The sequence below is a fragment of the Nyctereutes procyonoides genome, unplaced genomic scaffold, assembly GCF_905146905.1.
Source record: "Nyctereutes procyonoides isolate TBG_1078 unplaced genomic scaffold, NYPRO_anot_genome, whole genome shotgun sequence".
Classification (NCBI taxonomy): Eukaryota; Metazoa; Chordata; class Mammalia; order Carnivora; family Canidae; genus Nyctereutes; species Nyctereutes procyonoides.
In genome coordinates this window covers 18219256-18234148 of record NW_026575049.1, presented here as the reverse complement: position 1 = coordinate 18234148, position 14893 = coordinate 18219256, and the positions used below count along the sequence as shown (strand labels likewise).

Here is a 14893-nt window from a genome sequence, read left to right as displayed (position 1 = left end):
TCATGGAGACACAACAGGGGAGGCCCAGCGACTGGCAGAACGGCGGCCGGCCCCAGGACGCGGGGGAAGACGCGGAGGCACACTGCCCGACTCCACTGAATTCACTTTTGGGAATGATGAGCCTCCTCCGAATATTCCAGAAACGACACCTTTCAGCTATTTGATCTCAGGTGAAGAATGCTGGACTTGAACTCAAAACTTTAATGCAGGAGGCGCCACACTGCTTTTCAAAATTATTTTGGCAGGTTTTGTCCAAAATACCATAGAAAGGAGAAAGGCTGACGGGTAACACGTGAAGACTCCCGAGGGAGGTCAGGACGCCGGCCACGGGACACCGGCCACGGACCGCCACCTCTGTGCTGCGCCACGGCAGGCAGGCCGGCGGGCCCAACACCCACAATCACACAAGTTTCACATCAGCTCGCTGTCCCCCTCCCAACAACGTGGTCAAGGACACCTCGAGGAAGCTGGGCAGAGACTCAAGCAAAAGCTAAGGAAGTGGAAATGGGAAGACACGAGCAAGTGTTGACAGAGGAGCCCTCCCCCCACCCCAGGCTCTGCAAGAGCCCGTGAGCCAGCTCTGGAGGGCCCTGCCTGAGAAAGCAGGGGACAGACACACCAGGGCGGAGGAACAAATGAACCAGAATCCGTTAAAAAGGAGAATCACAAAAGCAGAGACAGGAAGCCAACCCAGAGAAAAACACAAGTTCCCAAAACTCATTTGTGAAGCACAAATGAAACCTCAATACGTTCACAGCAAGGGTTTTAGGAAGAGAATCCATAGTCTTAAAATTTTCCTCCCACCCCCAAAAGGAAAGGAAAAAGACAGTTTTTCGGAAGAGGTCAGCCTGGAAGACCAGGCGACGTCCTGCCACCAGCAGGGACAGCAGGTGTCCCACCCGAGGAGGCAGGGGCGGCAGCCACACAAGGGAAACGCCAAACTCACTTGCAAACATACCTGACAAACCGAGTCCTTCTGGGTGTAGAGCGACTGCACCCGCCCTGAGGAGCAAGGGGGTCTGTCCCAGGGAGGCAAAGGGGGGCCGGGGTGACAAGGTCCAGAGAGAGCCCACGGACAACAGGAAAGAGGGCAGGATGCAGTTGTCTCTCCAGAGACGTGGAAAAGCCACTGGTCAACCACGACCTCAACTCACCCCAAGCGGGGCCGGAGAGGCCCCATCCTGTCCCTGCTCCCCGGAGAAGGGCCAACGGGGTGACGGGCAAAGCTCAGGACGGGATGTGCACAGCGTTCCTGGGGGAGGAGAGCGCAGGACGTCACTGAGCCACACAAAGATGTCAGTAAGGGGACACGCTCTCGGCTACGCGGGGTTCGCAAAGGACCCGTAGTGAGTATACAGGTGGCCTCCAAACCCATCTGCAGGCGCCAAGGGATTTCCAAATTCCCAAGGAGGGCTGTCAGAAAACCTGACAAGGGACTCCACACTGGTGAGCGTGTGGGAGGCGGGGCCCCACGTGGAGGGGAGCATGGCCTCCCCCCCGGGGATGGGCAGGGGCTGATCGGTGCTCGCGGACCCCAGGGAGAGCAGACTGCCCGTAGGGGACGAGAGAAAACACAGCCACACTGAAACCCACATTGTGCTCATCCTCGTGAGAAACTCGTCCCCAAGGGACTGAAGCCACGGGCCGAGAGACAGGGTCACCAAGTGACCAAGGCCGGCACGCGCACTGCGACACTTCGGGGAAGGGTGGCCGGCCCCAGGGACGGACCCTCTGCACGCAGGCCGACACGGCCCGCGAACCCAGAGACAGGACGGCGCTGAGGCTGGGGAGACGGCTGGCCACAGACTGGGAGGACCACCTTCTAGAACATCCTGGGGCCTTCGGGATGTGAAGGCCCACGGGGCTAGGACAGGCACCAATCACAAACAAGGCCACCTCGCAGGGAGCCGGTGCCAGAGGCCTGGCCTGCAGCGCCCCAGCGCCGGTGACAGTCGGCCACTCCACCCGCAGAGGTGACCGATGATGACGACGCATGGCAGCAGTCGAAGAAAAACCCTGGGCCTCTACAGATGAAGAAAAGCTAACTACGTACGTGCTCCGTGTCTTAGGAGCTGTGGCAGGACGTGAGCCGCGCCAGCAGGGCACGAGGCGGCCTGGCCGAGGCTATGCGACACCATGCAGCGGAGTCCAGGCTGCCCATGGGGACACGGCCACCGCGAGAAGCGGCTCATGGGGGGACGGGGGCGGGGGATGGGGGAGCACCGGAAGGCCGGGGTCACCAGGCCGGAGGGTGCGGGCTGCTGCAGGAAACACGGGGCAGCGGCAGGATGGCTGCGGACGGGCCCCAGGGAACACATGCCACCCAGGACAGGACGGTGACACCAGAACATCAGGGGATTCCTACGGGCTCCCCACAGGGACGCGCTGCCGCACAAAAGGAGAACGAGGGAAGGAAGGGGCACAGGCAACCAGCTGCAGGGACTGCTGGGGGGTGGCCCAAGGGCCCAAACCTCAAGACTGTCAGTCATACACACGAGCAGAGCCGAGACGTGGAGGAGAGGACGCACCCCTGCCCAAGGCTACACCCGGAGGCACCTCTGCGATGCCAGCCAGCCGCCCACCTCCAGACCCACGGCAACACCAGGAGAGGCCACACATGACAGCACTGTCTTCAAGGTCTTCAAGGTCGATGCGTAAACCAGCACAGACCAGCAGAGACCAGTCGCCCGGTGCATTAACACCAGGGTGTGGACCTAACTGGAGGGCCCCACCCCAACTCACCAGGTAGCTGCTCTGAGGGTGAGCCAATGGGGCCCTGGGAGTGCTCCTGTAATGCTGCTTTTCTTTAAAAAATCCTACTATTTGGTAAGCACCTAGGTTTGCCTCTAGTTTTCCATTCTGAAACTTTTTATATAAATACCATGGAAAACGGAAAAATATACAACTAAAAAGTTATTTTCTGTACACACGTGCGTAATCACTGAACGACATGCTCATGGTGTCCAACGTCATGCTGACACTGGGGGTTTAGGTCCCACCTCCCAAGTGTCCTGAGTCTTTGTAATGAGCACAACCGGCACAAGCACAACCCGCACCACTCGCTTTGGGAACGCTCAGAGGCCAGACGCAGGCCAGGGTGGCAGGAGCGAAATCCAAGTGATGGAGACGGGACAGATAAGAACGGGCACACCACGTCACCCCATAGGCAGGACCCTCGCGGGCAGGAGCGCCCCGCCCCAGCCCGCCACCCTCCCCAGGAGCAGGGCGGCCGGACCAGCCACACCCAGGCTCAGGACCCTAAGAGTAGCAGCTGGCACGCCCAGGCCCCCGGCACCTGCCCTGCAGCCTACAGGGTGGTCGACAGCGAGTCGCCTGCCGAGGCTTGGGGCCCAAGGGTGGGGCTGTGGCCCGGACATCAAGGTGTCCCCACACACCGACCCCACATGCCACTGCCCTCTACTCTAAAGTGAAGTAACAGCATCCTCCTAATTTACAGAAAGGAAAACCAAACATGGGCCTCTCGACCTTCGGTACGCGGTTTGGCCACATCTCCTTGCTTGGAAACACTTGGGCCCAAAGCCGGGGTCTTCTCTTCCATCAGGCCTGCTCAGTGGAGACCTGAAGGCCCACGGTCCCGGCTGGAGACGCCCTGTCCTGCGAAGGGCCGCAGCCCCCGCCCAGCCCCCATGCAGCCTCCCGCCAGCGCTCTGCCAGAGAGAGGCTCCTAACCACATGGCGCTGCTCACACAGAGGCAAGTACGCTCCTTCGGGCTTCTCAATTTGTTAGGCCACGTTTTTTTTTTTTTTCCTTTCATTTCTCTCAATTACAGGAAAGCTCAAATTTTTAGGGGTCAACAAAAGCTCTTTCTATTATTATTATTTTTTTTTTAATTTATGATAGGCACACAGTGAGAGAGGCAGAGACACAGGCAGAGGGAGAAGCAGGCTCCATGCACTGGGAGCCCGACGTGGGACTCGATCCCAGGTCTCCAGGATAGCGCCCTGGGCCAAAGGCAGGCGCCAAACCGCTGCGCCACCCAGGGATCCCTCAACAGAAGCTCTTGATGCAAATCTCGTACCTTCTGCCCCACAGGTAGAAACGCAAGTGAAACTAACATTGAAAAAGTCTAGCTGACTGACGGCAAAGAGACCCCTTGGCATTGGCAGCGCTTCCTTCTGGGTACGAGGGGTGAGCACTCTTACTAGCTTCTGAACTTACTGACTCTAGAGTGACTGCACACGCTCTAGAAAATGTCACTTTGGGAAAAGTCATACTTCTAATTCTTTTATTTTTTAAAGACGTAATACTTTACAGAAAAGCTGTGCACGAGGTAGGAGGGGAAGAGGGAAAGCAGCAGACTCCGTGTGAGCAGAGCCCCCGAGCCGGGGCTCGATCCCAGGACCCTGAGATCACACCCTGAGCCGAAGGCAGACGGATTACCTGCGCAGCCCCGGGCCCCCCCGCTTCTAATTCTTAAGAGATGGTAGTACCGGCTCTGGAAGACAGCTCAGAACGTCTTACAACCGGACTGGTGAGCTCGACACGACCCAGGACCCGCAGACACCAAACCTGGCTGTTGAGTCGCAGCGCGCTGAGGCAGGAATCCCTCGCTTAAACCCGTGGGGAGCCAGCACCAGGAGCCACCGCCCGATACGCTACAAGGACGTCCACTGCCCAGCGACCAGTGTACCCCACAGCCTGTCACACAGCGGTTTGTGAGACGAACAGGTCGTGCATCCGGCAGCAGGTGGTGGCGAGCCGCCCTCAGGAGCACGCGCCCGCGCCCACCCCCTCCTACAGCCATCTGACAGCCCCACGCCCCACGCCAAGTGCACGCCGTCCCCAAGGCTCAGCAAGTGTCTGAGGGAGCGCGCCCCACGCCAAGTGCACGCTGTCCCCAAGGCTCAGCAAGTGTCTGAGGGAGCAAGTGGTCTGCTCTCCCACACGCAGGCTCTGACATCACCAGGTCACTCACCTCACGTTCCCAACAAAATACAAAGAGCAAGTCAGTCACAAGAGTGGGAGGCAGAGACGAGACAAGGTCAGGAACAAGAGCAGACACAGCTGGGGTGCAGGGATCAGGGCCAGGCAGGGCCGGACCCCACCCCAGCCCCGCGGGCCGCCCCCCATCACAGGACACCCACTAGCCCTGCTGCAGACCCCCCGACCCCTTGGAGGCCACCCCGACTGCTGCGGTCTCCCCCGTCCCCAACCATGGGAGACGCCCGCCACACCCCACACACGGCTCCAAGCTGGAGGGCCCTACACGGACAGCCCTACGTGACGTTCGTGCCACAAAGGGTCGGGAAACCCAGAGAGGCCGTCACTGACAGGAAGGAGACCGGGCCTCCCTCCAGAAGCTCCCGTCAGCCCCACTGATCTCCACCATCTCTCACCTTCCTCTTCACAAGAAATCATTTTTAAAATACCACAAGGTTCCCAAAGCCGATGGGAGAGCAGAGCGAGGAGGAACGGCAGCTACTCGCGTCCACACCTGCGGCGCTAGGGCCTGGGACCCGAACCCTGCAGTCGGGCAGCTAAGGGGAGAGGGACCGTCAGCCACGGAACCATGCCTCCGGGCTCCCCCATCCCTCGCTGGCGCACACGTACCTCTGAGGGGGGATGTAGGGCGCACACACAGGCGGCAGGGCCGCGCAGGGCTCACTCAGGGTCTTCTTGGCCTTTTTTGCTTTCTTCCTGACCTTGGACGTGGACCTCACCGCTTTGACGGAGCTGTCCTTTCGACAGACGCCGTTCTTCATTTCGACCTCCCCGTATATGTTCAGGGGCCTCCGCGTACAGCCCGGGGGCGTGTGGACGTCACAGTAAGCGGTCTTCCTGACGGAGAAGGTGGTAGCACCTCCGGTGAGCTCCTTCACGGGCTCCATCTTCATGTAGAGGCCAGCCTTCTGGGCGCAGGTCACGTGGAAGGCGGTGTAGCAGTTGGCCTTGTGGCACTGGATGCAGGCCCCCACGCCCTTCTGCTTACAGAGGTAGCATGTCAGTTTCCACCGGGCCGGGGGGATGTTCCTCACACCGTCGATGGGCTCGATGAACACCGTGTTGGCAAAGCCCACCTCCGGGATCCACAGGGCGCACACCACGTGGCCCCAGCGGTCGTCGTCTGTCTTTTTGAAGGCACCTCCCTTGTTGGGGCAGAGCACACAGTCGGCAGGCCGCGCCCGGGACTGCAGGCAGTGTCGGCACAACCACTGGCCCTCGGGGATGTAGGGCACCCCATAGCACTCCTGGTGCACGGCCAGGTTGCACATGTCGCAGAACAGGATCACGTTGCTGTTCTGGCACTCGCCGTCCATGCAGATGCAGCACACGGCGTCCTCGTCGATCAGGGACTGCTGCTCTCCCTGCTTCTGGTTCTCGCAGTAGGACTCCTTCTCAAAGCGGTCCATCAAGAACTCAAACACGCTCTGGGACACGGCCGAGACGCAGTCGCCCTTCCGCTTCTCGTTGACAATCTCCAGCCAGGCGTAGTCCTCCTCGTCCATGTCGTACTCCACCTCGTTGTCCAACTCCTCAGCTGACTTCTCGATGAACTTATAGTACACGGGGGGCCGCCTGGGGGCGGAGGGCGGGCTGTACTCCACGATCCGCACCTTGGGCTCGGGAAGCGCGCTGGCCGACGCCAGCGGGCCGTGGGCACTGGGGAGGGCTTCATGTTTCTTTTTGACTCTGTTGTTTTTGTGGCGCTTAGTTCGTAAGCACACTGGCGGCCTCTCGCTGTTCTCCTTATTGCTGTTGCACTCGCTCAGTTCTTGAGCGGTGAGGTCATCTTCTAATATGATCTCCAGGGGATCAAAAATGCTGATCCTATGCAGGCGCCCCTCGATCTCGATCTCCACCATCCTCTGGGCTTGGGCGTAGGTCAGGGTCTCTCGCGTGGGGGAGTGCTTAGTACTGCACGGGGAGGAAGGGTGCCTCGCTGCAGCGCCGCGATGACATCGTCCTTTCCTCCTCATTTGGTACTGACTCCCTGAAACAGAGGCACACGGAAGGTTAACTCCCTGCAAAGGACCGACATGGGAAACCCACCAAAGACACAAACCGACTCGAACTAAATCAAAACGAAACTCCCAGCTCGGGGCTCTGAGGCTTCCGAAACCACCCATGGCGGGACTCATTCTCATGTTCCAGGGACCGCCTGGACCAAAGGACACAAGTAGCCAGGAGTGGCCTTTATAGGCACAAGCCTCTCTGGGCCGCTCTGTGGTTCCCCTGGCTCACCGGTCACCTTGGACCAAGCTAACAGGTCGCCCAGGTGACCGCAACCACCCTCCTGAGTGGCGGTCCCCACCCGAGCCCAAAGTCCGCACACAGGGCTGGACCCCAGCAGGCTCAGAGGTCTTGAGAGCAAGGCGAGCATGCTAGCTGGCTGCCCGCTCCTGACCCGCACTCTCCTTCACCAGCCCTCCACCGCCCCGCTGGGCCCAGGAGCACCCCTGCAGCCCCGGCGTCATAACCCCGCTGGGTGTCGGGAGCCCTGGCAGTCTGGCCACAGCAGTCCATCCCCTGGAGCACGGCCTCTGCACCGTGTCGAAGCACAGGGCCTCTAGGCCATGCCAGGACCACAGAGGTGAGCCCCATGGCGGCCCGGGTGGCCGTCTACATCCCCAGGAAGCCCAAGGCAGCTTCCAGAGGGTCTCAGCAGTGGCCGCCACAGGAACCCCACAGCCCAGGCCACCTGCCCCTTCCCCCTGGCGGCGCTTCTCATCTGCCATCGGGAGTTTGGTGCTGGGCCGTGCCCTCCTCCTCGTCAAGGGCACCCAGACAAAACGTGCAGTGTGCCACGGATGCATCTCTGCTCCCCCTCCACACAGAGGGCCACCAAGGACCACATGCTGCCAACAGAGGCCCCGTCCCGGGGCTGCCGGCAGGGGCTCAGGTGCCCGATGTCCTGGCTGCAGACGTCTCTGAGAATTTGCTCCTCAGACCTCCAGCAGCTCGCTCAGGAACACAGCCTATTTTCAGTGTCCCTCCTGTGACAACTCCTGACTTTGGACTGAGCAACGTGCCATGCTGGGAGCCCGCAGTGAAGACCCGATTCCTCCCTCCAAACCACTAGGCTGTACTGAGAGGAAGCAAGATGCATGTTCCAGTTGGAGCCCCAGGCCCGCTGCTTCGTGGCCGGCCAGGACTCGGGAAACTGGCACGGGGGTGCAGCCTCACAGCCACCCGGCGGGTCTCAGGGAAAAGCCCTGAGAGGGTGCCTGGGGAGTCCTGGGAGGCAACCCCAGCACACCCTAGGTGCACATAACACAGAGCCTTCAGGTTTTCGTTTTCCTTTTCTCAAACAGAAATCCCTGTCTCATATTGAAATTTTACAGGAATCCTCTGTAAACACAAGCACGACAAACACCGTGGCCTGTTGAGACCCAACTCACTGGCCTGTCGGGGTGTCCAGGCGCCCGCTCAGCCCTGGACAGCCTGGCAACAGGCAGCAAAGGGGCACAGTCCCTGGCCATGACCTGGCCAGCCCTGGGGCACAGTCCCTTGTGAAGGGAGCTGGGTGTCCCCCAGGCCGGGTGACAGCCCCGAGGGGGTCCGCACCGCAGCCTACGAGGGGAGGACCCTGAAGCACCCAGGGACCACCCGACGTGTCATTACTGAGACCAGGCCGAAGCCGCCGCCGGTTACTCACCAGGTGCAGAGCAAACCTGTAATTGTGTCCTCCAGCCCCAGCACCCAGCGCTCTAACTACGAGCAGCCTTCGGGACCCACCACCTCCCTGGGGCTCCCAGGGGCTCCTGAACCACTTTCTACAAGAAATTCATCAAACGCTTAACGGCCCGGCACCTCTAGAACCTGAGAACAGAACCGCGGCGGGGACCGGCCGCTGCCCCGCGCCTCGGCCTGTCTACAGCCGCGGACGCTGCGAGCCCCTGGGCCGCGTCCACACCGGGAGGTGGTCGGCGGGAAGCCCTGCTCGCGCCTTTACAGCGGTTCGTGCGCTGCGGGGCGTGGGACGGGGCACGGGACGGGGCACAGCAGGTCTCCCCGCGAGGACGGTCGGCGGGACAAGGGCGGTCCGCTCCCGCGGGGCACTGAATGCCGCCCCCAGCGTGCGGGCGCCAGGCAGGGGTGAAGTCTGCGGGCGAGGGAAGCGCAGCCGATGGGCGTGGCGCCTTCCTGGGCCTGCGGACTCGGTCGGGCCGCGGCGCCCTGCAGCCCCGAGGCGGCGGGGAGGGGGAGGCGGGGGGGCCGAGGGGGCGGGGGGGCGGGGGCCGAGCACCGCGGGCCGCCCACCTGCCGCCGCGGGGACGCCGGGCGCGGGCAGCTTCCCGGGCGGCCAAGCGGACGCGCGGCCTGTTACATAACGACCCGCTCGGCTCCGCGGCCGCCGGCTCCGCGGCCTCCCCGGGGCCCCCGTCCCCGCCCCCGCCCCCCGCCCCCGCCCCGATCCCCGGGTCCCCGCCCGGCCCCGGCCCCCCCCCGCCGCCCCGGGCCGCCCGCCCGCCCGCCCGCCCCGCCGCCCGCGGACAATGCGCCTCCCGCCGCGGCCGCCAACATGGCGCCGGCCCCCCCTCGGCCCCCGCCCGGCCCGGCCCGCCGCCCCCCCCGCCCACTCACCGTCGGGGCCGCGGCGCGGGAGCCCGGGGGGCGCGGAGGCCGGCGCGGCCCAGGCGGCGCTAATGGCGCCCGCGGCTCCCCCGCCAACGGCCGCGCAGGCCCGGGCCGCTCTCCGGGCGCGGGGTGCGGGGGCGGCCGCCGGGGCGGGCGGGGCGGGGGCGCGGGCGGCGGGCGCGGGCGGGCGGGGGCGCGGGGGTCGGACGCCGGGGCCGGCGCGGCGCTCGCTCCCCAGCGAAGCAAACAATGCGGCGAGCGCTCCGCCCGGCGCCCTGCGTGACGGACGCGCCCCGCCCGCCGCCGCCGTGACGCACGCCGCCGGGGGAGGGGCGGGGCGGGGCGGGGCGGGAGGGGCGGAGCCGGGGACGGAGGGGCGGGAGGGGGAGGGGAGGGGGGAGGGGGAGGGAGGCGGGAGGGGAGCGCGGAGAACGGGAGGGGAGGGGCGGGCGGAGGGGGAGGAACAGGGGAGGGGAGGAGGGGAGGAGCCGGCGACGGAAGGGCGGGGGGGAGGGGGGAGGGAGGAGGGGGGAGGGGAGGGGCCGGGGACGGAGGAAGACGGAAGGACGGTAGGGGAGGGGCGGGCAGAGGGGGAGGGGAGGGGCGGGGACGGAGGGAGACGGAAGGACGGTAGGGAGGGGCGGGCAGAGGGGAGGGGAGGGGCCGGGGACGGAGGGAGACGGAAGGACGGTAGGGGAGGGGGAGGGGAGGGGCCAGGGGACGGAGGGGGGAGAGGGACAGGACCTGGGCAGAGGGGACCGAGGGGACGGAGAGGATGGAGGGAAACATGGGTGGAGGGGGGACGGAGGGGAGTGGGAGAGGGGCCGGAGGAGGCGGTGACGGACGGGGAGGGACCAGGGGTTGCAGTGGGGGGACGGAGGGAGGGAAACAAGACCAGGAGGTGGGGAGTGGCGGGGAAGGGGGGATGGAGGGGGAAAGGGGGATGGAGGGGGGAGGGGAAAGGGGAGGGACCGGGGACGAAACAGGAGGGGGGACGGGGGGAGGGGGCGGAGGGACGAAGGGACGGAGGGGGCAGGACTGGACCCCTGGGCTGGGGGAGCCAAGGGAGAGGACGCGGAGGGGGAGAGGTAGGGGCCTGAGGGATGAACGGGGCTCTGGGCGGGCGTGAGGGGAGTCAGAGGGGCCTGGGGGGGGCGGACGGGACCCTGGGCCAGGCAGGGAGGGGGCGGCTGGCCTGGATGAGGGGGAGGACGGGACCCTGAGGAGGGGCCTGGACCCTGGGGGCCGGGTGGAGCCAGGGGCCTGGGGGGGAGGACGTGACCGGAGGGGGCACCAGGGAGGAGGCAGGGGTGACTGGACTGAGGCCGGGGTCCCTGGGCGGGGCCAGAGAGGGCAAGGTCCAAGGGGCGCCAGTGGGAGGGGGTCTAACCGCAGGGGACAGGACACGGGGCAGGGGACCAAGGCCACAGACTGGAGGCGCCGCGGGGCAGGTGACTCCGGGGCATCTAGGGCGGAGCCGAGCTGGTCCCCGGTTTCCGGAGGCTTCACGGGCTCGGTGTCCATGTGGACGGCTGGGGCCCCCGGAAGGCAGCCGGGCCGGGCGACCCCGACTGCAGAAGCCGCCCCTCGCCTCCGCCCCGGGTTCTCCCAGGGAAACATCTCCTCACCCGGGCACGCAGAGCCGAGTCCACCGCCTGGGACCGTGCCGCGGAGGCCTCCCTTGGAGTGTCCTGGGTGGGAGTCCCCCCAGCCCTCTGCCCACGGTGCTTGTGCCTCACGGCACCCAGCCGATGGATGAGAAGTGAAGGCTTGGAGGGTGGGCGAGGGTGGCAGCCAAGGCCCCCCTGGAAGCTCCTGCCCCTGCAGATACATCTTGGACCAGGGCGGAGCTGGCCAGGTGCTGGAGCACCAAGCATGTGGGGACCAGCGCCAGGAGCTGCAGGTGCCCCCCTGCTGTACAGAGGCCTGCTGATCTGACGCCAGACTTGCCAGGACGCCCAGGGGTGGAGGACGTCGGATCGGGGCGCAGCCCTGTGTCCTCGACCTTGGGCCAGCCAGGGGCACACCTACACGCCCCAGCAGGTTACAACCCAGAGCCCGAGTAGGAGGAGATGAGAACCAGGAAGCCTCTTCACACACCTGGAGACGGGGAATGGCTTCCCAGGTGGCAAGGCATGCCCGGGAGAGAAGGACAAACTCATGCTAGTCATGTCAGAGTGACGTTCCCAAATTCCAGGGATAAAGAGACTACCTCCAAAAGCTTCCGAGAAGAAGGATATTGTGTGGTCACACTGAGTCTGATTGCCACTCGGCAAGGAAGCGTTTGTCAAAATTCTAAGAATTGAACCGAGAATTCCCTGTATGACGAAACTCGTTGGTGAGACAGCAAAATAAGGGTGTCTCCACAGTCAGTAAACATCCAAGTTTACCAAGTTACACACAAAGTCTCTAAAAAAAAAAATGCTGGAAGATAGACTCCAGCAAAATGAAGAGTATGTCCAAGAGTAAGACATGGATGCCAGCAGAGAAAATCAAATAACAACTTGAGAGAAAATCCCAGCTGAGCCCCACACAGCATACTGTGAGGGGCGATGACAGCACAAGTTCTCGTATTGTTGGAGGACTTCAGAGTTGGTAGAAAGAAGTTGGGAAACTGAAATGAAGAAAGATTGGCGGTAGCAACAAAAAGCAGAAAAAGATAAATGCTTGGTAAGTAAGGAATATGATATGAAATGACAGGAAGAAATTCAAGTATTCCAGGAATCACAAACATGACTAAATTAATCCATTAAAAGATAGAGACTCTCAGACATATATCATTAGGTACTATTTACAAAAAAAATAGTCTAAAAATGTCACAGAGAGATTGAAAATAAAAGGATGGACAAAGTATGTACCATACAACTTTCGTTCTTCGGCAGACTGTAAAGAGAATGGACAAAAAATTAAAAACCGGAAAATAGTCGAACATGTATACCTTGCAAATGATTAGTGTCCAGAATCCTTTCAAATCCATCAGAAAAAAAAAAAGCCAATAGAATGACACACAAAATCCATAACCAGGCTCCCTGAGGAGAAGAACATGAAAGGGCCAGTAACCGCATTTGTAATTTTGGGGATGCAAACAAATCACACCAAATGAGCACAAATGTGAAAGTCCAACCCAGTGATGACGGGAAGGTGGATCAACTGAGATACGCACACGCTGTGTACGTGGCACAACTGTGTCGGTAAATAACAAGACACGACCCAACAAAGCTGCACGTGGTACCGGTTACGTGTTCCTGCCTAACAAACCAGCTGCAAGACTGTAGCTCAAAATGATAATTGTTCCTTCTGCACACGGAGCTGCCACATGGGCAGGGTTCAGCAGGTGCGGCCTGTCTAGTCCCCGCTGCAGCCCCTGGGATGTCCCTATGCGGGCTGGAGGGCGCACTCCAAGGTGGTGCACTTGGGTGGCCGGTAGGCCGGTTCCAGCTGGGGACGGAGTGGGACCGTGTCCCGAGTCCCAAGAGAACCAGGAGGGACCTGTATCACTTTTCCCATAGTAGCCAGAAGTCACCTAGTGTCCCTTGGGCCCGAGCCTGTCCAGATTCCAGAGATGAGACAGTGCCCTCTGCCCTCAGTGGAGACGAGTGTCAAAGTCACATTTTAAGAGGAAGGAACGTGCTATGGAAGAAGCTGTGGCCACTTGGGGAAAATGCAAGCTGCCTCATGTGCGGCTGCTACGTACCCATTGGTCCATTCCATGCCTGAACGTAGGCCAAAGCCATGCTTGTTCATCACACACCAATGTTCACGACAGCATTTAATGTCGTGATTTCATGGCAAAAATACTGGAAGGAAAAATTTACCTTAATGTCTCTGGACAATAAAATGAACAAAGTGAGGTGTATCCAGACACTGCAATAGCACACAACAGCTTGACAATGAAGGGATTGTTCCACTTGGGGCCACGTGGCCAAATCTCAGACATGCACAACCCTGAATGGGAGGAACTTAAGACTCTAACACAAAGTGTGATTCTGCTGACGCTCAATGGAGTGAGCCAGGACACGTACACGCAAGTATGTACACACACCCCGTATCTTTTCTGAGATCTATTGATGAAGCTAAAGTTCACACTGACAGCTCCAGTTACAATCCAACAGATTTCTTTCTATCCTCCCTTTATGTAGAACTCTTTTTCAACGATGAAAAGACTCGATGCGTTTGGCTAGTAGTTCGCTCGGTCTCTGTTGAAGCTGTGCCAGCCAGACAGTTGACCCAAGACCTCAACCACCACCCCCTGCCCCGCCTGCACTAGGATGTACCTCCAGAAGATAGACGGCTGAGAGCTTGACCTGACAAAGGCATAGAGGGCATCGGCATCCTTTTTTAATGTTCTATTTCCTGGCAGAAGTCAGACGAAACCCTTTTTCCTTGCATTTGATGGACCTCTCGTCTTTGATATAGTAGATTGTGCTTCCATAAACAAGCAAAACATTCTTTAAATGGTATTCTCACTTCCGAATTCAGGAAAGAATCATTTTTAACTGACTCTTTTAATAGAAATTTAACTATTTGCATAATATTGATAGGAATCAGTTCTCTCTCTTTTTATTTACCAGGATGTAATTAGAGAAATTGTGCAACCAAGACCTTATGTGGGTGTCACATTTGAGACTACATTCAGTGTGACCCACCCACCTTAGGAATGAGGGCTGTAGCATCTGTGTTGAATCAATGCCCACAGAGCCCTCAGACCTACCCTACTCAAGTACCTGTCCTGTGGTGTACCAGGTCTTGCTCCTACGAGTAGTAAGGAAACCAAGAACTGTGCCAGGCACCATGGTCCTTGGGAAGATAGGAACTTACCCACGTCCACAGGCACTACAGGCAAATCGGGAAGATCAGTTCGTTCGGTTTCCCAACCTAGGAACAGAAGAGCAAATGAGAGAAAATCTCAGGCATAATAGAGGCTCAACCCCACATTCCTTATGATGACATCTCCAAACGAGTTGATTTTCTGGCCTTCATCTATGGGTAGCACCATATGACTTAGGTGTGCCAGCCCAACAAGGAGGCTCATATGGGTTAATTACCACTTCTTACAGCACCTGCATAGATGAATCAGGTCCAAACACAGGAAGGCCAGCTTTCTGTGGTCAAGAATAAGCTTTGTAGATAATTTATCATCATAAGGAGGGGCTAATAAAAATCTTTCAAGACTTAAGAATGGGTAAAAGGATGGTGGTGGGTCCTGTGGCAGGAGGCTGAATGTCGTCTAGCAACTGTCTGCTAAACCTGCCAAGGGGATTTTTTTTTTATCCTCAAGAGTGTGCACCTGTTTCACTCACTATTTATTGATTATGGTTTTTTTTTTTACAACCCATTAAGGGTACACTTTAA

At 60.3% G+C, this 14893-nt stretch overlaps 1 protein-coding gene across 6 annotated transcripts in view; it reads right to left on the bottom strand.

The window, feature by feature from the left end:
• The window catches only part of BRD1 (bromodomain containing 1), a 39850-nt gene extending 25472 nt beyond the window's left edge, over positions 1-14378 (bottom strand). For 2 of the 6 annotated variants that reach the window (XR_008664801.1, XM_055327942.1), the window contains exons 1-2: positions 11170-11186; positions 5573-6953 (exon numbers count right to left, since the gene is read on the bottom strand). Coding sequence is in view for 5 of the 6 variants with exons in the window: in XM_055327942.1 (XP_055183917.1) it covers positions 5573-6939 (1367 nt within the window). In the remaining variant the exon portion in view is untranslated. Of the gene's footprint in view, positions 1-5572; positions 6954-9547; positions 9662-11169; positions 11188-14359 lie in introns of those variants that run through there. The other 4 variants (XM_055327944.1, XM_055327946.1, XM_055327945.1 and 1 more) reach the window with 4 other exon arrangements.
• Positions 14379-14893: the final 515 nt, after the last annotated feature.